General features: G+C 36.3%; 1 protein-coding gene across 1 annotated transcript in view; it reads right to left on the bottom strand.

Annotated features, from left to right (window-relative positions):
• Hook1 (hook microtubule tethering protein 1) overlaps positions 1 to 22,811 on the bottom strand; it is a 51,529-nt gene that overhangs the window by 15,340 nt on the left and 13,378 nt on the right. The window contains 10 exon segments of the mRNA XM_032901918.1: positions 4,077 to 4,187; positions 4,793 to 4,994; positions 6,089 to 6,229; positions 7,448 to 7,614; positions 9,926 to 10,009; positions 11,812 to 11,874; positions 12,814 to 12,881; positions 15,160 to 15,292; positions 15,943 to 15,993; positions 16,291 to 16,363. Coding sequence (XP_032757809.1) covers positions 4,077 to 4,187; positions 4,793 to 4,994; positions 6,089 to 6,229; positions 7,448 to 7,614; positions 9,926 to 10,009; positions 11,812 to 11,874; positions 12,814 to 12,881; positions 15,160 to 15,292; positions 15,943 to 15,993; positions 16,291 to 16,363 — 1,093 coding nt within the window.

Here is a 22,811-nt window from a genome sequence, read left to right as displayed (position 1 = left end):
CCACCCTTTATCTCCCCCATCCAATTTCTCCCCCTAACAATAGACAGGAAAGAAAGAAGGGGAGGGGGAGAGAGATCTAATTCTTTCTTTTTGTTTCATTAATGAGCATGACTACTGACAAACTGCATCCAATCCCCCGAGCAGCCGACAACCACACTCTTGGGGTTCTCGCATTTCATATACCCTCTGAAAAGTTCCCAGAATTCTAAATGTCACACACACAAACTATCTATGGCTGGCAAAACGACGTCACTGCTAGAACACAAAGCAAATCACGGTCAGTTATTGTGGACAGTCCAAAGCAGCCCCATATACCTGGGATTAAAACAAAAATGTATTCTTATAATATTTCTATGGTTTTTTTTAAAAAAAATTCCAAAACTTAACATCCAGAATACATTAAAAAGAATCCTTACATAATAAAAGCCAACAATTGAAGTAAAACATGGGAAGGATCTTAAGAGCTCTTTTACAGGAAGTACTATTTAGGCAAATAGCCATAGAGTACACATACTTGCTCAATGTCCTTAGTCATTATGGAAATACAAATAAAAGTTGACATGCTATTTCACATTCAGTAGGATAGTTAAAATAAACCAAAATGACAGAAAAGTATTGGCTAGGACATAGAAAAATATTAAATATACTTATTATATGTCACCATGTCACCTTTCTTAGTATGTTCTAGAGAAATGAAAAAATACCCACATAAAAACATGTGAACAAACCAGCAGCAATATTTATAACAGTCCAAAATGGCATGAGTCCCAGTGTGACTAGACAAATGAAATCTGCTACATCAACACAACGGGCATTATTCAACGATAGATAGTACACCTGTCAGGACCCATCTAGGAGAGCCTAAGTCTAGCGGGTGACTTTCCTGGAGATGGGCCATCCTTTTGCAAGGCTCTGATGGGTAAAACACTGAATTGTAAGGCCTTCAAGAGAGCTCATCCCAGGATTGATTCTTGTTATTGTTATGTCTTTCCTGTAATTATTAAATTAGTCTAATAATTCCTAGGCATTAGGCCACCCTATTGGGCAGATTTTCTGCAGATAAATGAAGACATACTCTCTTGCAGTAATGCTATTTAGACAAATTGATATCATAATTCCTAATTATGATTCTACAGAATTCCTAAATTTATAGGAGTAATTTGGAGCCCTCTAAGCTAGTTTGAGTTCTGTAAACTTTCATGTTCCACAGGGTAATTGCACTAGGATAAGCAGGCTTGGGACAAATTTATGATCAGAGATACTTCTAGGCTAGCTATGAGACCATTATCAGATGACTAAAGGTCATTAAACTGAGACGAACAATTTATTGTAAGTACAAGAACAAAGAAATATTGCCTGGATTTATCTATACAAAACTTCAAAACTAATGAGACACAGGAAGATCATTTGCCTCTTGACAAAACTATGCTACTTTATGACATAAGTTTTAAATGAACAGGCATGTAAACATTCCTGCTGAAACTCCTTATTCAATTTATTGACTTGAATTAATGTCTTGAACTTGCAGTGGACTTTTTTTTGATACAAAGGCACTTGAAAGTCATATAATCTATTCTCCTGAGAAAATACAAGTTCTAAGAACAACAGTAGAGAGAGGCATTTTTCTTACATGAAGACTTGTTTAATTCACCAATAAATGGTAAAAAAAAGCTTTTTCTTTCACCAATTGAGATATGAGGTTTTTTCTTTCAGCAATAAAGAAGATGGGGTTTTTTTTCTTACTTTCATCAATAAAAAGGTCGAAGTTTTTCTTTCTCTGAGTAATAAAAGTGGGAACTTATTTTTCATCCATAATGAGTGAGTTTTTTCTGCACTGGCGCTTGTTCAATGAAATTTGCTCATGAAAGCTTTTGCCCTATTTACCAAAAAAAAAAATAATAATTATATATGTATGCAATATATATGCATATATAAGCATGGGTGTGTGTATGAAACTTGTGGCGTTGATGAGACACATGCTTGGGCTAGACCAGAATGGTTAAGTATGTGAATGTGTGTTTCTCTGTGCACACTGCATACCAATTTTCTTTCTTTATGCATGTATGCATGGCATTCTTTTCCTGACTCTCAAGGAGTTAACTAACTCAAAACTCCTGATCAGTGAGAGAATTTGTGGAAAAAAGAACAAAAAGCCAGAACAATTGTTGCTTTACTTAATCCACCTCTGCTAAACAACAGGTTTCAACCTCCAGAAGCCAGCAGTTTCTGTCCACAGCATAGCGAAGAATTAAGTAAGATAAATATTATTGATATTAAGCAGCTCTTACTCTCCCAAAGCCAAGTTTTGCTTCCTGTAAACCACTAATGCTATGCCCCACCACTGCCTTCCAGAGAGAACAAATGCCAGGCAGGCTCCCCGCATACACCATATAGAGCTTGAGCTAAAGTACAGATGACATTGAACAAGATAATCATAAAACCTACAGTCATGTCACTGCATGCTCTAGACAGGCCAGAAAAATGCAGACAGCAAATATATATAACCAGTTGCTCAGACTGAGAGAAAGCAGACTCGACCATACAGTACTTGATGGTGGTAGTCATGGCTCATTTCTGTGGATATATATTAAATCTGCGGATGATGATTCATTTTAATTTTCAACTCCACTGAACTATGTCTAGAATATCAGCAAAGCACAAATAAGTGGTTGGCAGGGGTGATACTTCAGAGATGATTAGAGTATGAGAGCCCTGAACCAATGAATGAGTTAATCCTTGGTAGATTCACAAGACCATGGTACTAGAAAGAATAGAAGCTGGAGCTTTGTTGGAGGAAACAGAGTGCTGGGGCCATGTCATTGAGGACTTAGCACTTGTTCTGGTGCCCTCCTGTGCGCCCCTCTGTCTACCTACCATCCACCACTGGGTGAAAAACTATTCCTCTAAAATGTCACTGCTTTCATGATGTCCAATCCTACCACAGGCCTGCCAAAAGAAGGAGCCATTATGAACTAAAACTATAGTAACTGGTAAGCTCAACTGTATCTTTCCTGTCTACATATTATATGCCAGACATCCTGTCATAGCAAATAGCTCAATGACACCCTCGAAACAACATATTTTTAAAGAAGTAGAATATATAGTATACTTATATATGCTAATCAACCTGTTTATGGTCCTTGCTTTAAAGTAGCTGGCTGAAAATCACCAGTTAGAAAACATGCACTAAAACACTGCTACTTCATTATTCTTCTTGACGAAAGTTAATGGAATTGAATAAAGGATGCGTGAAAAATGGAGAATTTTCCATTCCAAATGTCACCACCAATTCCTATCATCAATATCTTCTAACTTTCACCACAGAGATCTTATACTCTCGGTTAAGCTTAGTACTAAGAATTTTATTTTGTAGCTATTGTCACTGGGTGTTTTCATGATTTCTTTGCAATAATCACACCACTGGTGCATAAAACAGCTTGACTTTGTCCTACAACTTTACTGAATTTCTCAATTCTAATACTCCTTCAATATTCTATATAAGAATCATTGAATATTGCTAAAATGTCTAACCCACCCAAAATTATTCATATTCAGTACAAACTCCATAGGAGGAATGATAACATTTTCAAAAAAAAAAAAAAAAGAATGAATGAATGGGAAAAAGCTGGAATTTCTATGAAAGCACAAGAGATCCCAAATAGCCACAGTAATCCTGAACCAAACAAACAATGAAAGCATCATAATACTTGATATTAAATCAAACCTCAGAGCCACAGCAACCAGAACCACAGTACCAGCAAAAAGTAGTCAAACTGACTGGTGGAATAAACCCAGTCCTTTTTAGTCAACAGATCTTCCATCACAACAACAAAAACTTATACATAGAAAAACGAGCCTCTTAATTATTGTTGCCAAAAATATTAAAAAGAAATCAACCATATTTCTATGTACTGATATAGCAACTACAAATGAATTAAAAACTTAGGACAAGGAACTAGAAAATCATTAGGAAGGAAATATGCTTAAGTGTCAGGTTAGTGGTTAAGGACTAGGATTAGGGCAATCCAAAGTTTTTTTAAAAAAAGACACACTTCGCATCAAACATTTATGATCACCTCTTTTTCCTTGAGTAAAGTTTCGTGTTTTTCTTCAAGCCTCTTCATTTCGAATGCTAGTGTATCTGCCCTTTTGGATTCAGAGGAAAGCTTAGTGTGAAGGTCCTGAACCTTTGGACGGGAAAGAAAGTGAAGGAAAATAGATCATGATACTCATAAACTTTCAGGGTTGAATAAATAAAAAGCCTGATTGGAAATAAAATGTCTAATATTAGTGTCTAATTCTAAGTATTTAGAAAAACAGAATATCAAAATAAGAATTACATAAAATTCAACACATTTTTAATGTATTTGATATACTTAATTTATTAGTAGCAGTAGTAACAATATAATTAACATACTTTAACATAATTAAATATTTAGAAGTAGGCCTTACTTGACTATTTCTCTGGATTGTTTGATAGATGGCACAACAGAGTATTGAAGGTAGCACTACAGTCTCTACCATTGTGCAGGCATTGTCCACATAACAAAACACTGACAAACAATAAAAGGTCAGCAGGAAAACCTGACGAGCTCAGAAGGCAGTAAAAAGGTGAAGGACACAGGAAGTTAGATTCGTTGACCATCCCTTAAACTACAATTGTAGAAAGAAGAAATTCACTGGAAGCACACAAAACTACACCTGATGCTTCTTCTGAATCACTCTGAGAAAAGCAGATGAAATCACCATACCGAACTTGTACTGCATCAGCAGAGATGCACAGCCATCTCACCTGGCGCTTATAGGTCTCTAGCTGTGCACGAGCTGCATTGGCCTTCTTCAGCTCTTCTTCCAAGCTCACAGTGTTGTGCATATACATCATATTTGTCTCCTGTAAGGATTTCACCTGCTTGCGGAGGTCATTTAGGTCCTGGAGCTTCTGACGATACACCTCCACTGTTGACTCCAGCTTATTTGCTTTGTCTGAGGTAGCCCTACAACGATAAAACATGTATGCACACGTTTTTTTCCAGCTCTAAAACAATTCTAAACAATAACAAAGACATAGGTTTAAAACCATTTCAAGTTCATTTTTTTGCCATAAAGTCATCAAATATTAAAATACTTCAAATTTGGTAGATTGATAAGAGTTTTAGCACAATGTATCAAACTTCTGTACAAATCATTAAATAATCCCCAGCTATCTGCAGTTCCCAGGAAAACTGGGTATATAGTTTATTAAAATGTACATGTTCTATATGCTTACAAAGTTGACTCAATTGACAAATTTGTCTGGTGAAGCATATTTCTTTAGAACTACATTTACTGGGCTAAAGAAAAAATGAACTGAAAAAAATCAAATTGCTAAATAATAGCTATAATGATTTCTTTTCATATGTGTATTTGGAACATTAAAAAGTCACATAAAAATAATAACAGAGGCCTAGCAAAATGGTCCAGTGGCTGAAGGTGCTCCCCTCTAGCCTGAGTTTAGACACTAGAACCCACTTGTGGGGAGGAGAGGCAATTTCTACAAGGTGTCCTCCCAAATATATCATAGATATCTGCTAAGCATACGTTTTATATCTCACTGACAATCCATCCTGAAAAAGAACATTAGAATTATTACCTTACGCTTAATTTCCCATAATGTGATAATGTATCATTTACAAAATTCTAAGAAAATATTATCATTTTGGGTTTGTAGATTCTCATCTGAAACTGTCCCAACAAGAACTAAACATTATACCTTTAAACTGCAGTTTTAATTAATAAGCACGGAAGATGACCAGAAGTCTAGATAAAGTGATCATTGCTCAATACACAGGGATGATACTAAGAGGCCTGGTAAGACTGCAAATCACTGATTCTTTAAACAATAACTTTTTTTTATTAACTTGGTATTTCTTATTTACATTTGAATGTTATTCCCTTTCCGGTTTCGGGCCAACATCCCCTAACCCCTCCCCCTCCCTTCTTTATGGGTGTTCCCCTCCCCATCCTCCCCCATTACTGCCCTCCCCCAACAATCACATTCACTGGGGTTTAAACAATAACTTAAGCGGCACGACAATCCATAAAGTCATACCTAAGAACATCTATCTCGTCTTTTAGGGCTCTGGTCTCCTCGGCAAGGCTCGTCAGCTCATCGTTCCTGTGCTGAAATTCAATCAGCTGCTTTTCCAGTTCCTCACAGTGAACACGGTAATCATCTTTTGCAGCTTCAAGTCTTAAAAGAAGAAAGCAATTTTTAATATAGTTCCCACCTTTTGTCTTCACACTGAAATGAAGTTGGTTTTATATAAATTCCACCTTCAGAAGAGGAAAAAATAAAAGAAAAAGGTAATTCATGGCAGTTAATATTGAAACGATTGAAGGTAAATGGTACTCTGGGTTTATACTTTACCTCTTTATCAATTTTAACAGAAATTTTAATTGGCAAAAAAAAGAAAAATGCATAGATAGTAATTATTGTATAATATGTATAGAGGTAAATATTAAATCTAAGCAGAATGATAAATTAAGGACAATTAGTCTAAGGCATATTGCTGTGTCAGAAAGAAAGCACTAAAAAGGTGACATTTAAAAGATATAAAGGTCCACTTGGCCTAATCTAGGATAGCAGGGCATCAAAATAAAATGAGAGCAATAGACCAGACTGAGCATCCACTGAGCACAAGCCACTTAGCAAACATCTGGGACTCAATTTTGATAGGGAAAAATTATAAAGAAATTGAGACAACTAAGTGAATTTGAAAATTAGGTAAGAACACCTTGTCAATGAAAGGCCTTCAATTTACTATCATTATGCTGTGGTTTCCTGTTTTTTAGGAAATGTGCCAAAGCTTCAAGGGGCTAAAGAATGCATCTTGCTAAATATTTGAATACCTACTGGCACAGGGCTTGGTAGTCAATCCATCAAAAACCACCGAAGTCTACTAAAGATAGAGCTTTGGATGTTCATTTCAAAGAGTAAAATGTTAGAGTGAAAAGCATCTTTTTATCTTAAGATGTGCATTCTTTCATTTGGAATTTCCTTCTATTAAGGCACTCTCTCCAAGACCTCGGGACCCCTCCCCTGAACTCTTTTTTTTTTTTTTTTTTTTTTTTTGGTTCTTTTTTTTCGAGCTGGGGATCAACCCAGGGCCTTGCGCTTCCTAGGCAAGCGCTCTACCACTGAGCTAAATCCCCAACCCCCTCCCCTGAACTCTTACTGCCTCTGGCCAACATCTGGCTTATACCTCTGAATACCTTTATTTTAATGTACATATCCTACCTGCTTAACCTGACTGAACCCTGTGAGGAAGGCACCACTGAGAACATTCGGTATTTTTGTTAGATGTATTTTAATCAATGCCCTAAGCATGTATAATTCTCAATCATCAGTGTTTATGATGCTTTAGATATTAGTTTAATAAAACTCAACAAATTCTACTAAAAATACTACCTATAGTTTTCTTCTTGTAATTGTTCTAGTTGCAGCTGTACGTGAAAATACTTCTTTGCAACCATTGTATTTGGGTCATCAAAAGAGCCATCCAACTGGTCAAGCTTTTCATTCATCATCTCATTCTCAGAGACCAGGGAATTCTTCTCATCCTGAAGTGCAGTTACCTGAGAGACAAACATCAATAGCAAAACCACCACTGAAGAGGTAGGAGTTCTGTACTCTAATCCTGACTGAGGAATGAACACGTTGACTAACAGATAAGATTATTTAAAGGATTCTTCCAACACTAAAATTCTGATTATAGAGTTTTAGATCAAACAAGGGAAATCAAATTAATGTTTCTAAATCTAAATTTAAAGTAAAGATACAATTAGAGAACTAAGCTAATGTTTAGAATGTGATTATTTTTCTCAACCTAAGCTTTCATTTTAGTTTCATGGTAGGAAATATATATACATGTATAGATATATGTATTATATATACACTTACACAAATATACTATGGGTGGGCATTGCAGTAAGTACGGGTGTTTAGAGGCCACCTTTGTGGAGTCAGTCCCCTTCTCCTACCTTTCCACAGGCTCTAAGGACTGAATGCAGGTTATCTTTACGGACTGAGTCATCTCTCAGAGCTTCCTTGACTTTATTCCTTCACTGACAGCCTCCCCGTTGTTTTTCCTCAGTGGATTCCTGAACTAATTCCTATTGTGGAACTGCCTAATATATGAATCTTACTTTAAAAATGAAAAGGTGCTTCAGTTTGATTTGTAACAAATACAAATGAGGACTATAGATAGGCTAAGAACTTGGCACTAGGAGAACAACATTAAAAGCAACTTTCTGTTCTAAAGTCAGTGTATTCAGCCACATTTGTCACATAGTTCAGTGACTACCTACCCATCACAAATTCTAAGTGATTCTAATACCAAAAAAGGTATGACCCTAAAGGTTGTGATAAGTATTTATGTAATGGGTGCAAGAGTTATTCTGATGTAAACACCATGGGGTCAACGAATACAGGTCAAGAATACCTAATCTGAGCATTTAAGATTTTGGGATATCTGCATATACATAGATATTCGACATAATAATAATATACCATGCTTTGGTTGAATAGCCAGCACGAATTGGTTGAATTAGCACCATGAGAAGCCACAGTCACACTTAAATAGCAACAACCACATTGATTTGCCACAACTGCTAATTACAGTGATGCTGTATTCTCATTAGAAAGTTAACATATGCTCTTTTCTAATTATTTTCATTTTATTTTTAAGAAGAAACACCAGAAGCATATGAGACAGCAGGGAGTAAAAGAGGCACACTGCTGGATAGCTTTTCAAATGTTTCCTCCAGAGCCAGAAACAGGTTTCTCTGATATTATTTAATGGACATGAGTTTCTATCATGGTACAAAACATACGCTGCTTTCATTCTTCACCCAGGCCATTCCATGTACTTTTCTGCAGTGTTGACAACTTCATCTCTATTAGTATCATAATCATCTTGATTCAGAAATATTGCCACCCTTTTACCATCAGTCAATAAATCAATAAATAGAGCCTCACTGTAGACACTGAAAATGTCTAGGAGTATGGGGTAGTACCTCAGTGGCACAGAACCTGAGAGGCAAAAATGCACTTACAGAAACCTGGTTTTTATATTCAGCAGTGCAAAATACACACATGCATATTCATACATATACAGACAGACAGAAAGGCAGACAGATGCATGTACACACACCGCTATGCTCACTTTTCCTGGCTTATTGATAATCGTGAAGGTTATTTTTTATAGAGATAAGAGGAAAGATACATTCTCATTTGATAAATGAAAATCTTTAATGTAACTACTTTGTTCATATCAATACTGAATACATTCAAGTTCTATCCGTAGGGCACATGGATATAGTTGCAGGCCAGTTTTACCATATCTAAACAACTATGTCTTTACTCAGTGGGCCCCAACATTTGATCATACTGCATTTACTTAATGCAGGAATTACATAAGACATAAACAATGACAACGAAAACAGACAAATATGACACTACACTACACACACACACACAGACACACACACACACACACACACACACACACACACACACACACACACACACAAATGAACCAGAGAGAATATATACTCTATTAGCAGGTCATGCATTACTTAATACAACATTAAATTATTTCATTTAATATCCAAAACCTATTATAGGAAAGTAAATTAAAATTCCATTCTTACAGCATACAAAATTGAATCCTCATCATGAAATCTCCAATTTATATAATGGTTTTCTCAAAGAATAATCAAGCCAACAATTTTCAAAACAGAGAAAAATATTTGTAAAACTTCTACTTAAATTTTAAGGAATCATTTTAATATCTCTTCCATGAGATGAAAGCCAACCTGCAGAGCATGCTGGTAGTTTTAATTATTTACAGAGAACGCTTCTCCACTCAGGTTTCTCTGTCCATACCTGCATATCCAATTCCTGGCACCTCTGCTTCAGCTCTTCCTTTTCTGCTAAGGCCTCCTGAAGCTCTTCTAAAGCCCTTTTTAGCTGAAATCAAAAACATAATTCTCAATAGACCATGTTCAGTAAATTAAAATAATAAATCCTTCTGTCAACACATGTATAATGATATTAGAAATCATGTTTAAAATTCACCTTTTAACTAATGAGCCTTCATGTGTTGCCATTTAATAGTTAAAGATAAAGTCTCACAGAATTAAAATTTTATAAAAATTTTGGGGATATATTTTAAAGGTTATTAGATTGTATTTTTAATGTCATTACAGAAAATATGTTTAGAAAACGGTGTGCTTTCTTTAGATGCCTAGGGGTCTCAGGATCAGATTCAGGGAGAAACAGGAAAGAGGTCCAGAAGGCCAGGAGAATAAATGGTAACCAGTGCCTGGGGGTGGCAGGGCATCTATAGGACATGCCAGAGACCTGGGATGGGGAAGGCTCCAATTCTATGGGGGTAGCTTTAGCTGAGAATCCTAGCAGTGGGGATATGGGACCTGAAGTGGCCACCTCTTGTAGCCAGGCAAAACTCCCAGTGAAGGAATAAGGACACCAATTTACCCATAAAACTTACAATCCAAAATGTTTTACTCTACAAGAAATGTAGGGACCAAGAGATAACAGAGACTGAGGGAATGCCCAACCAATATATAAATGGTCCAACTTGAGACCCATCTCATGGGCAAGCACCAATTCCTGACGCTATTAATGATACCTTTGTTATGCTTGCAGACAGGAGCCTAGCATAACTGCCCTCTAAGAGGCTCCACCCAGCAGCTAACTAAAACAGATACAGAGACCTACAGCCAAACACTGGTTGGAACTCAGAGTATTATGGAAGATTTGAGGAAAGAACTGAGGGCCCCAGCAAGAAGAGTAACTTCCACAGGAAGACCAACCAAGTCAACTAACCTGTACCCTTGGGGGTTCTCAGAGACTGAACCACCAACCCAAGAGCATACACAGGCTGAACCTAAAACCCCATACATAGGAAGTAGATAGATGTGCAGCTCAATCTTCCTGTGGGTTGTCCCTAAACCTGTTGCCTGTCCGTGGATCCCATTCTCCTAAGTGGGCTGCCTTGTCTGGTCTCAGTGGGAGGGGATGTGCCTAGTCCTATAGAGATTTGATGTACCAGAGTGGGGAATAATCTGGGGGTGCCTCCACCCTCTCAGAGGAGATAGGGAGGAGCTTAAGCGAGGGACTGTGTAAGGGGGACTATGAGAAGGGGAATTCAGCAATCAGGTTGTAAAGTAAATAAATAAGTAGGAGGAAAAGATACCTAATATTACTCATAGAGGAGGGGAAGCTGGATGTCTATAAAAGAAATACATAAAAATGCATTTGGCCTCTCCTTTTGTTCTTTCTCTGGACCACCTAGATTATGTTATATATACGGAGAAGAGTTATTCTCCCTAGTAAAAAGTATTGTCATAGGATCCTGAGTCTTTTGAGTTCTTTCTTCAATCTCAGACCAAAGGATAGAAATTGTATGTGTGTGTGTGTGTGTGTGAATATTAAGACCATAATAAAACTTTAGCAAATTTTTAAAAATTATCTACTGCCTAATGGTATAACCACATAGACTGGGCCACATCAAAGGTCAGGTAGAATATTTAGTGCCACTGTGTCTTCAGTATGACAATAGAAAACAATAAAAGCTATCACTACTTACATTCATTAGGAAATACATATTAATATACAAGTGTGATCTTATAGTAAATCAGACTCAGTTCCACAGAAGGGAACACCATACACACTTAAGTCTTATAAAATAACTGGTAGAGGAATCGTGTCAGCATTGTCAACTGTCTCCACATGCAATGAAGCCTTACCTGCTGCTCTAATTCTCCTACGGCGTCACCTGCAGGAGAGCTCACTATTTCTTTACTCATCAACTAGAACAATGAAAATAGCAAAATTAAATATAATAGAGCAATACTTAGAAGACCTATTTACATGAAAGTAAATTGATTTACATTTCGTTTTCTCTTGCCTTAATTTACTGATCTTTAGAATATTAATCAAGTAAAAAAATTTATTAGAGGTAGAACCAAATAAGAATCTTCAAGCACATTAGTGATAAGATTAATTATGAAAGCTTTTGGGGACATATTACTATTAATATAAATCACTTTTAAATGGAGGATTGTTTCATCTCTTTTATCTTTTTCTTTACCTAGTCAGGATTCTCCTGAGGTAGACTAAGCTAGTTTCAAGCTTGACATCTTCCTGTAATGTTAGGACTATAGGGTATACCGTCAAGTTCCTCATAAATATGATTCAAATTCAAATATCACATACTAACACTTTCCACCCAAGATTTCTAATTGGTATTAAGAGCCAATACTACATCCCAATTATCTGGTATCCCTTCTCTTATGGCTGATATAACCATAGTCTTAAACTGAGGTTATCTGGCTCCAAAAATCTAAGTTTTCACAAGTGTAAAGTTCTGGATGTACCTGATGCAGGTATACGAGCATGTCAGGAGCACTATTCTAGCTGGCAGAAAGAAGAGAAGAAAGGGAAAGCTCCCCATGCAACAGCGTTGACGACTCTGTTCTTATTAGGGAAGGTACTGAAAAGTACTTGATATGCCTAGGGATTTAGTTCCATGGTAGAACATGCAATCACTAGACCATGAGTTCAGTGCTGAGCTCCAAAATAAAATAAAAGTACTTTGAAATATTAAATATCAATTAGCCTTTAAATTTAAGGCTTCTAAACTGGACTTGAAGGGCTTTAACTTATTTTTAATTGTTAAAAAATTTACAAGAAGTTTTACATAATTTGGTTCAGGGTCTTCATCCTCACATGAACATGGTATTACTTACCTCCTGAATTGCAGTCATGACCACATGTTGAACAGATTCTTCCAGGGTCATTATATTTTTAATATGTTCTATAATTTAAAAATATTAAATTTGTAATAAAATCTGTTCTGTACAATTTCTTAATTATTCAATATTCAAAGTGTGAAAATTAAATACCTATAAATGATTTTTCGTGCAAATATACTAATTCACTAATTGCATATTAACAGCAAGATGAAAATATTTTTACCTTAGTATTTAATTTTTTTGGTCAAAAAAGAAACTTTTTTTTTGGTAAAAGAAAATAATATTGCAAGTAATATTAAAACTATTAATAGTAATTATCCAAGTTTTAGATTTAGAAACTTTGGTTGTACTATTTGTACTCCAGGAAGGCTTTCAACGGTACATATGAAGCCTTCTGCAACATCTGGCTGGCATCCACTAATTCTCACAAGATTTTAAAGCTTTCCACAAACATATGCAGTACATAAGGGTGATTCACTCGGGACATGAGGACTGCAATCAAAGAATATCTCATATATCTGCATACATAAGTCCATTTCATCTGTATGATCTTCCCTGACCACTGCCCTGAACCCTCAAATTTACCCAATACTTTGGGTTTTACTGATTGTTTTAGAGACCCCTGTTAAGTCCTTTAAATCTTCCTTTCTTTTGATGCTAAGAGTCTAAAAGGTTATGGCATGCTTATGATCATGAAATGCTACAAAGGAGAAAGAAAATTAGCTGAAAAATGTACCAAAGACACAATGGTTTCCTTTAATGACTTGGCTGATGAAATGATTCAAGTCTGATGAAATCTACACAAAAAGTAATCATCCCCTTTGACAAGGACATTATTAATAATTAACCAATTTTCAGAAAAGTACAGAAGTTGTTTATAACCATAAATTTAGAGGGCTCATTTCTTGAGAATTTTTGGTTATCTTTTTCCAATTTTGAGTCCTTTTGCAGCTCTGAGGATGGAATTCAGGGCTCCAAATATGATAAATAAAAGTTCTGCTAATAAACCACATACTCATCCACTACGGTTTTGTTTAGCTCTTCAAACCTAATTTTTAACCCAAATACATTTTGAAAATTAAGCTATTTCTTTGTATGTACCCCTTATTAAATTAATCACTTACATCTCCAGAAACTAAACTTCCTTTAAAAAAAATGAGGATGAGAATATTTAATAATGCTTATGCTAAATAATGAATGAGATAGTGTAGTAAAGTTTTCAGGGTGCAACAAATGATCTCCAAGGAAAATTGTAGCTTAAACCTTCAATTATGGCTTATATAAGCCATATACTCACAAGAAAATGAAAGAATGCAATACAACAAACTAAATAATGCCAAAATGAAAAAGAATTAAAGTGGAATGTTACATCTGTGAAAATGAATTATGTCTTTAACATTTGGAAACATTAATCATGCAAAAGAATATGTTAAAATAACCAGAAACCAGAATAGAAGAAAAGTATTAGTCAAGAATCAAAGACCCACAACTGTAACAAAAAGGACTAGTTTAAACCTTAATTATTCCTGGTGGATCTGTGATAGCTAGGGACATTTTAACCTGCATGAGTGAAAATTCTTAAGTGTGGGGTGTGTGTGTGTGTGTGTGTGTGCGCCCGCTTGTGTATGTGCTCTCACCTATTTTATAAAACTACAGATGATTTCATATTAACTTTTCTTGAGCTTGTTCTTATTGAATTTACCTGTCTTGCATCCTTTCTTGAACATGTAGTTTTTATGAAGAACAAACACCAAGGCCCAGGTTTGTATAAAGCACAAAGAAGCAGGGTCAAAGCTCCTCCCACCCAAGCTGATTCAAGCTCCCCTTGGGAAGGAGACTGAAGTCTACCCAGTTTATTTTTATGACCTTTTGTGCTCAGAAGTACATAGATTACTATGCTTACACATACTAGTGTAATGTACTGATTCCATCAATATCACTGTCCATTTCTCAAAAGAAAACAGTAGACAGTTGTGTTTCTAAACAGAGCAGCATACAATATGAAGAAATTTTCTATTATAATTTAGTAACTGAATATTTTATTATGAAAAATATTTACCCAAGAGTCTATCTTATTGACTACATAATATATCCCAAGCACCAGTTATTAACTAATTTCAACTAAATATGCTTAATATAGCCACTGACCACCAAAATATAGGACAGCTAAGAGAGCTGCAGCACTCACTGCTAGAACTGAGATCTAGTTTATGCAGCGGGATGACTTCAGCCACACCGTAGCAGGAAGACAGCATTCCCCTGTAAATGCCAGCAGGAGAACTAGCAATGTAGATTATTTCTACAAAGTACCACCTCAAGTGACTAGAGCTCGCTTATTACCTTGTTTCTTCTCACAGTTGACTGCGCATCCTAGAATTAGCTGAAGCAATCTCCCAAGCTCCACAGGATCTGAGCTCTCAGTTATTTGATTTAAATCAGGAATAAGTTCTTCAGAAATCTGCTGCCCCAAAAACTGAAGAATTAAAAAAAATTAGAGTACTCAGTTATGTAGGCTAGAAAGAACGTATACTATTACTTAAATAAAAATTAATTCAAAATAACTTCATAAAATAAAGAAAGAAATCATGAGTTACTAATACTGACTAAAACCAAGTCAACAGTTGAACAAAGTTTGAGATAGTATGTATCATTTAGATTCACAATATAAACTGCCCTTTCACAAAAGAATAACAAATGCAATGGCTTTGACTTTTTGTGGCCTTTTCTCTATTTTCTTGAAACTGATTAAGTTTCTAAGGATACTGGGTGTGTAAAGCACTGAAAATTCTTATAGTATTAAAACTTCCAAGAAACTTTCAAGTTTATTTCTGTAATGTTGAAATATGTAAAAAAAAAAAATCTTTACTAACAAAATTAGTTCAAAGGCTACCAATTATTATGCAATAAATTCTATTTATAAAAGTAATCAATTCAGAGTTGGAAAATGAAAGCTATCTTCTTTTCCTTTGGTAACCCAATGTATTTCATCCTCAAACCTCTTCATTTTCACAAGTTCTCTGTGTTCTATAAGTGGCAACATCATTATTATAATTACCAATTGATGATTAAAAACAAGCAGTCAAACTACTGGCATTTTTGTTTAAAATCAGGTGTTCGCTGTACCTCATGATAGTAACTTGTAATTCCATGGAGGACCTTCTTTAGGTTACTAGCCTAAAGTAGAACAAAAAGAGGAAATAAGTACATTTGTTTCAAGTTAATACTGCAAGACATACATAAAGGTGAGAAATAATCACCTTTCCAAGAAAAATAGCCAAACATTATTGAATTCCTCACCAAGAGGAGAGAAAAATGTGTAGTAAACCTAATAATAGAAATTCAAATGACAATGATCAGAACTGACAAGAAATATCAGACTCATCGGTAGAGACTTAAGCACTCCCCCATGTAGCTCAGTGCCACTATTCTTCTATCATGTGGCCCTCCCAACCCCCTTCCACTTCTGCATACCTTTATTCTCCAGTTGTCTCCAACATCATCTTTAATTCGGCTTAACCAAGATTCGCTGAACCAAGCTACGTCACTAAAACAAAAATATGAAGGTTAAACTTTAACATGTTTTTATAACATTTTAATTTTTAATTTATTTACAGTTTAAAAGCTATCCTTGGTGAGATTAGCAATGATTTAAATGCATTATTAATTTTTTTTGTAACTCTGGAATATTTAGTTTGGAATTTCCCTTCAAATTAAGCTATTTAGTCATTAAGTTTTGCAATTTAACAAACATTTACCAAATGCTTAACACTAGACATTCTGCTAGCAGAGGATCTAAAGTACCAATCCCAAAGAAGTACAAAGAAATCCAGGACTCTCAGGTGTCTAGTATGCATGGAGCGCTAATTCTGTGTGAGGTATTACTTCATTTAAATACCACGGTAACTTGGCAAAGGATATGTTATCTGCTCAATCTCCCTATTAAGAGATCAAAGGAGAAGAACACTGTAATTTGCCTCAAATGCACTGGTACACAGCAAAATATCAAACACTAAAAAAATTAAAAAACAAAAACCTTAGAAATTAGAAATCATTTCATTAGAAATAAGGTTTTATGTTCAAGACAGATAACTGTCATCCAAAAGTGTTATGAATTTAATAAAGTTTTAAACCTGCAACATCTATAACACACATTAAGAGATTGTGTTCTAGAACACTTGGAAGTCTGTCTAGGGACTGAGCAAGACCAATATGGAGTTTACTTACTGCTCTTAGAGAAAGAGCCATTAAAGGAAGTAAAGAGCACAAATAACTGAAGGAGAGGCTAGTGAAGAAAAATTCAATCCAATTATTTTCTAATCAAACTAAGTAAAAATCATTATTCTGTTTCATTCCATCCATGATATGTCGTCAAGATTTTAAGCAGCTAACTTGAAGGAATAATTTTATTTCTACTTACTAAAAACAATTACATTGCCTCTGATTAATGCTACAAACTATTCTGGAATAAAGTCTGTCAGAAGAATTCAAGGTACTGAATTTCTAGTGTCACAACTGAATCAAAGCACTAGTGTTGGAGTCAGACTAAAGTAATACAAATCCCAGCTTCACTGCTTGGCTTCCAAAAGAACTGTAAGCTCTTTAGAACCTCAGTTCTATGGATACACTAGACATAAAAACAATGCCCAGTTTATAAAGAAGAAGGAGTGTGAAGACGGCTCAGTGCATAAGTGTGTGTGTGTGAGTTCAGACCTGCAGCTCCCATTTAAAAGATACTGGGGCAAGAAGAGGGTAAAGACATGCAGGTCCTGGGAACTCATTGCCAACCAGCCTAGTTAGAATGGTCAGCTCAACGTCACGGACTGGCCTGTTTCACAAAATAAGGCAGAGACTGACCGAGGAAAATATCCAACACCAATCTCTGGACTCATACAAATGGACACAAATAACCCATGTAAGGGGACTTCTCACCCTATGACAGTATATTTAGTAAATAGTAAGATACCAGCTATCATGGTTTATCATTTAACTACCCAAATACCATCAAAATGAAAAAGATATGATGACTAAAACCGGAATATTTCAATATTTCACTCCTCTTTGCAAGATATCCAGCCAAAAACAATAAAAATAAACATACATGAACATAAATAGTTGGTCAAGTGACAAAGCTAAGCCTTTCTTCTGGGAAAGTGGAATGCATTATTGGTAGTAGTATACAGAACCACATTTACCAAAAATGAACTCTGTGCCTAAAATTTTAACCTTATTAGAGAATAAATGAATTGATTCTTCACAGAATCAATCAGGTAGGAAGAGATCATATTGACTTGGAATGAGTCCATTAAGACTAGTGCCCTTAAATTGGAACAGACATAGGCATAAACACAGGAAAGCCAAACTGAGGCACAGTGTCTCTAGAAATGCTCAAGACCACCAGAGCCTGGAAAAGGAAAGGAAGATCCTCTCCCTGAAGCTTTGGAATGAGAAAAGCCCATCCGACACCTGGATTTAGTCTTCTAACTACAAGAACTACGTAAGAAAATAAAGTTATGCTGGGTTAACCTACAGCCTGTGGCACTCTTACAGCAGACCTAGAAAACTAAGTTAGGGGTTTATTTTTCCCCAAGTTTTTCTTTTCATAACTGAACTATCTACATGTATTTTTTAAAAAATTACATATTACAATCTAAGCTAAAGAGAAGGAACTACAGAGGCCATTACTAAGTGCATTCCCATGACTAATCTCATAGCTTCGACAACTGTTTAAGTTCTTACCATGTTGGCTCCCAAACCCCGTGGGAAAGAGAGCGGACCACCCAGAAGTGTGTGCAAGCCTGAGACTGCAGGGCAGGAGGGATGGCCACTTCTGTCCACCTTTGCCCACATCCTTGGCCCCAGAGGAGACTGTACAGTGCCTCTGGGCGCAGGAAGATTGCAGCAGTCAGTCTGCAGCACACCTGCGGTCCAGACTGCGCCCAGATCTGAAAGGACCCGGGCAAACAGCTCCCTGCACCCAAACCCCAGGGGAGGGAGAGCTAGACCTTCAGAGGGGAAGACACTCCTGGGAAACCAGAGGAGACTACACTCTGCCCACATTTCTGACTCTAGAGGAAAATACCTAGTGCCATCTGGGTCCCCTGTGCATAGGGACCTAGGAGAAATAGGGGCAGGCCCTTCTAGTTCCCGCCCACAGGGACAGCTGAAAGCCAGTGGACAGGAAAGACTAAACATCTGACAGCAGAACATTCTGTTCCCATAACTGGCTGAAAGAAAACAGGGAAACAGGTCTACAGCACTCCTGACACACAGGCCTATGGGAAGGTCAAGCCACTGTCAGAAATAGCAAAACAAGTAAAACCAGAGACAACCTGATGGCAAGAGGCAAGCGCAAGTAACAGAAACCAAGACTACATGGCATCATCAGAGCCCAATTCTCCCACAAAAGCAAACACTGAATATCCAAACACACCAGAAAAGCAAGATCTAGTTTAAAATCACATTTGATCATGATGATAGAGGACTTTAAGACACAAAGAACTCCCTTAAAGAAATGCAGGAAAACACAAGCAAACAAGTAGAAGCCCTTAGAGAGGAAACACAAAAATCCCAGAAAGAATTACAGGAAAACACAATCAAACAAGTGAAGGAATTCAAAATGGAGATAGAAACAATGAAGAAAGCACAAAGGGAGAAAACCCTGGATATAGAAAAACAAAGCAAGAGAAAAGGAGTCGTAGATACAAGCATCATCAACAGAATACAAGAGAGAAAAGAGAGAATCTCAGGAGCAGAAGGTTCCATAGAAATCATCGACACAACTGCCAAAGATAATATAAAATGGAAAAAACTACTGGCCCAAAACATACAGGAAATCCAGAAAAAAGAGAAGATCAAACCTAAGGATACTAGGTATAAAAGAGAGTGAAGACTCCCAGCTCGAAGGACCAGTAAATATCTTCAGCAAAATCATAGAAGAAAACCTCCTTAACCTAAAGAAAGAGATGCCCATAAACATACAAGAAGCCTACAGAACTCCAAATAGATAGCAGAAAACAAACTCCTCCCATCACATAATAGTCAAAACACCAAATGCGCAAAACAAAGAAAGAATATTAAAAGCAGTAAGGGAAAAGGGTAAAGTAACACATAAAGGCAGACCTATTAGAATCACACCAGACTTCTCACCAGAGACTATGAAAGCCAGAAGATCCTGGACAGATGTCACACAGACCCTAAAAGAACACAAATGCCTGCCCAGGTTACTGTATCTGGCAAAACTCTCAATTAAAATAGATTGAAACCAAGATATTCCATGACAAAACCAAAATTACACAATATCTTTCTACAAATCCAGCCCTACAAAGGATAATAAATGGTAAAGCCCAAAACAAGGAGGCAGGCTAGACCCTAGAAAAAGCAAGAAACTAATCATTTTTCAACAAAACAAAGAGAAGACAAGTACACAAACATAATCTCACCTTCAAATACGAAGATAACAGGAAGCAACAACCACTATTACTTAATATCTCTGAACATCAATGGACTCAATTCCCCAATAAAAAGACACAAATTAACAAACTGTAATGAGGACCCAGCATTTTGCTGCCTACAGGAAACACACCTCAAAAACAAAGACAGAAACTACCTTGGAATAAAAGGCTGAAAAACAACATTCCAAGCAAATGGTCTGTAGAAATAAGCTGGAGTAGCCATTCTAATATCGAATAAAATGGATTTTCAACCAAAAGTCATCAAATAAGATAAGGAAGGTCACTTCACATTCATCAAAGGAAAAATCCACCAAGATACACTCTCAAACCTAAATATCTATGCTCCAAATACAAGAGCACCTACATACATAAAAGAAACCTTACCAAGCTCAAAGCACACATTGCACCTCACACAATAATAGTAGATTTCAACACCTCACTCTCATCAATGGACAGATCATGGAAACAGAAATTAAACAGACACATAGACAGACTAACAGAAGTTATGAACCAAATGGACTTAACAGATATTTATAGAACATTCTATCTTAAAACAAAAGGATATACCTTCTCCTCACCACTTCATGGTACTTTCTCCAAAATTGACCATATAATGATACACAAAAAGGCCTCAAAAGATACAGAAAGATAGAAATAATCCCATGCGTCCTATCAGACAACCACGGGCTAAAGCTGGACTTCAATAACAATAGGGAAAGAAGGCCCACATATACATGGAAGTTGAACAATGCTCTACGCAATGATAACCTGGTCAAGGAAGAAATAAAGAAAGAAATTAAAGACTTCGAGGAATTTATTGAAAATGAAGGTACAACATACCAAAACTTATGGGACACAATGAAAGCTGTGCTAAGAGGAAAACTCATAGCTCTGAGTGCCTGCAGAAAGAAACAGGAGAGAGCATATATCAGTAGCCTGACAGCACACCTAAAAGGTCTAGAACAAAAAGAAGCAAATACACGCAGAAGGAGTAGAAGGCAGGAAATAATCAAACTCAGAGCTGAAATCAACCAAGTAGAAACAAAAAAGACTAAACAAAGAATCAACAGAACCAAAAGCTTGTTCTTTGAGAAAAATCAACAAGATAGATATACCCTTAGCCAGACTAACCAGAGGACACAGAGAGTGTGTCCAAATTGACAAAATCGGAAATGAAAAGGGAGACATAACAACAGAATCAGAGGAAATTTAAAAAATCATCAGATTCTACTACAAAAGCCTATATTCAGCAAAACTTGAAAATCTGGAGGAAATGGACAATTTCCTAGATAGATACCAGGTACCGAAGTTAAATCAGGAACACATAAACCAATTAAACAACCCCATAATTCCTAAGGAAATAGAAGCAGTCATTAAAGGCCTCCAACCAAAAAAAGAGCCCAGGTCCAGACGGGTTTAGTGCAGAATTCTATCAGACCTTCATAGAAGACCTCATACCAATACTATCCAAACTATTCCACAAAATTGAAACAGATGGAGCACTACCGAATTCCTTCTATGAAGCCACAATTACTCTTATACCTAAACCACACAAAGACCCAACAAAGAAAGAGAACTTCAGACCAATTTCCCTTATGAATATTGACACAAAAATACTGAATAAAATTCTTGCAAACCGAATCTAAGAACACATCAAAACAATCATACATAATGATCAAGTAGGCTTTATCCCAGGCATGCAGGGATGGTTCAGTATTCAGAAAACCATCAACGTAATCCACTATATAAACAAACTGAAAAATAAAACCACATGATCATTTCATTAGATGCTGAGAAATCATTTGACAAAATTCCACACCCCTGCATGAAAAAAGTCCTGGAAAGAACAGGAATTCAAGGCCCATACCTAAACATAGTAAAAGCTATATTCAGCAAACCAGTAGCTAACATTAAACTAAATGGAGAGAAACTTGAAGCAATCCCACTAAAATCAGGGACTAGACAAGGTTGCCCACTCTCTCCCTACTTATTAAATATAGTTCTCCAAGTCCTAGTCAGAGCAATCAGACAACAAAAGGAGATAAAAGGGATACAGATTGGAAAGGAAGAAGTCAAAATATCACTATTTGCAGATGATATGATAGTATACTTAAGTGATCCTAAAAGTTCCACCAGCGAACTAGTAAACCTGATAAACAATTTCAGCAAAGTGGCTGGGTATAAAATTAACTCAAATCAGTAGGCTTCCTCTACACAAAAGAGAAACAACCTGAAAAAGAAATTAGGCAAAGGACACCCTATATAATAGTCCTAAACAATGTAAAATACCTCAGTGTGACCTTAACCAAGCAAGTGAAAGATCACTATGACAAGAACTTCAAGCCTCTGAAGAAAGAAGTTGAAGATCTTAGAAGATGGAAAGATCTCCCATGCTCATGGATTGGCAGGATTAATACAGTAAAAATGACCATTTTACCAAAAGCGATCTACAGATTCAATGCAATCCCCATCAAAATTCCAATCCAATTCTTCAGAGAGTTAGACAAAACAATTTGCAAATTCATCTGGAATAACAAAAAA

This window comes from Rattus rattus, chromosome 1 (assembly GCF_011064425.1).
Source record: "Rattus rattus isolate New Zealand chromosome 1, Rrattus_CSIRO_v1, whole genome shotgun sequence".
Taxonomy (NCBI): domain Eukaryota; kingdom Metazoa; phylum Chordata; class Mammalia; order Rodentia; family Muridae; genus Rattus; species Rattus rattus.
Note: the sequence above shows the minus strand (reverse complement) of the source record. Positions and strands in the feature narration are given on the sequence as shown.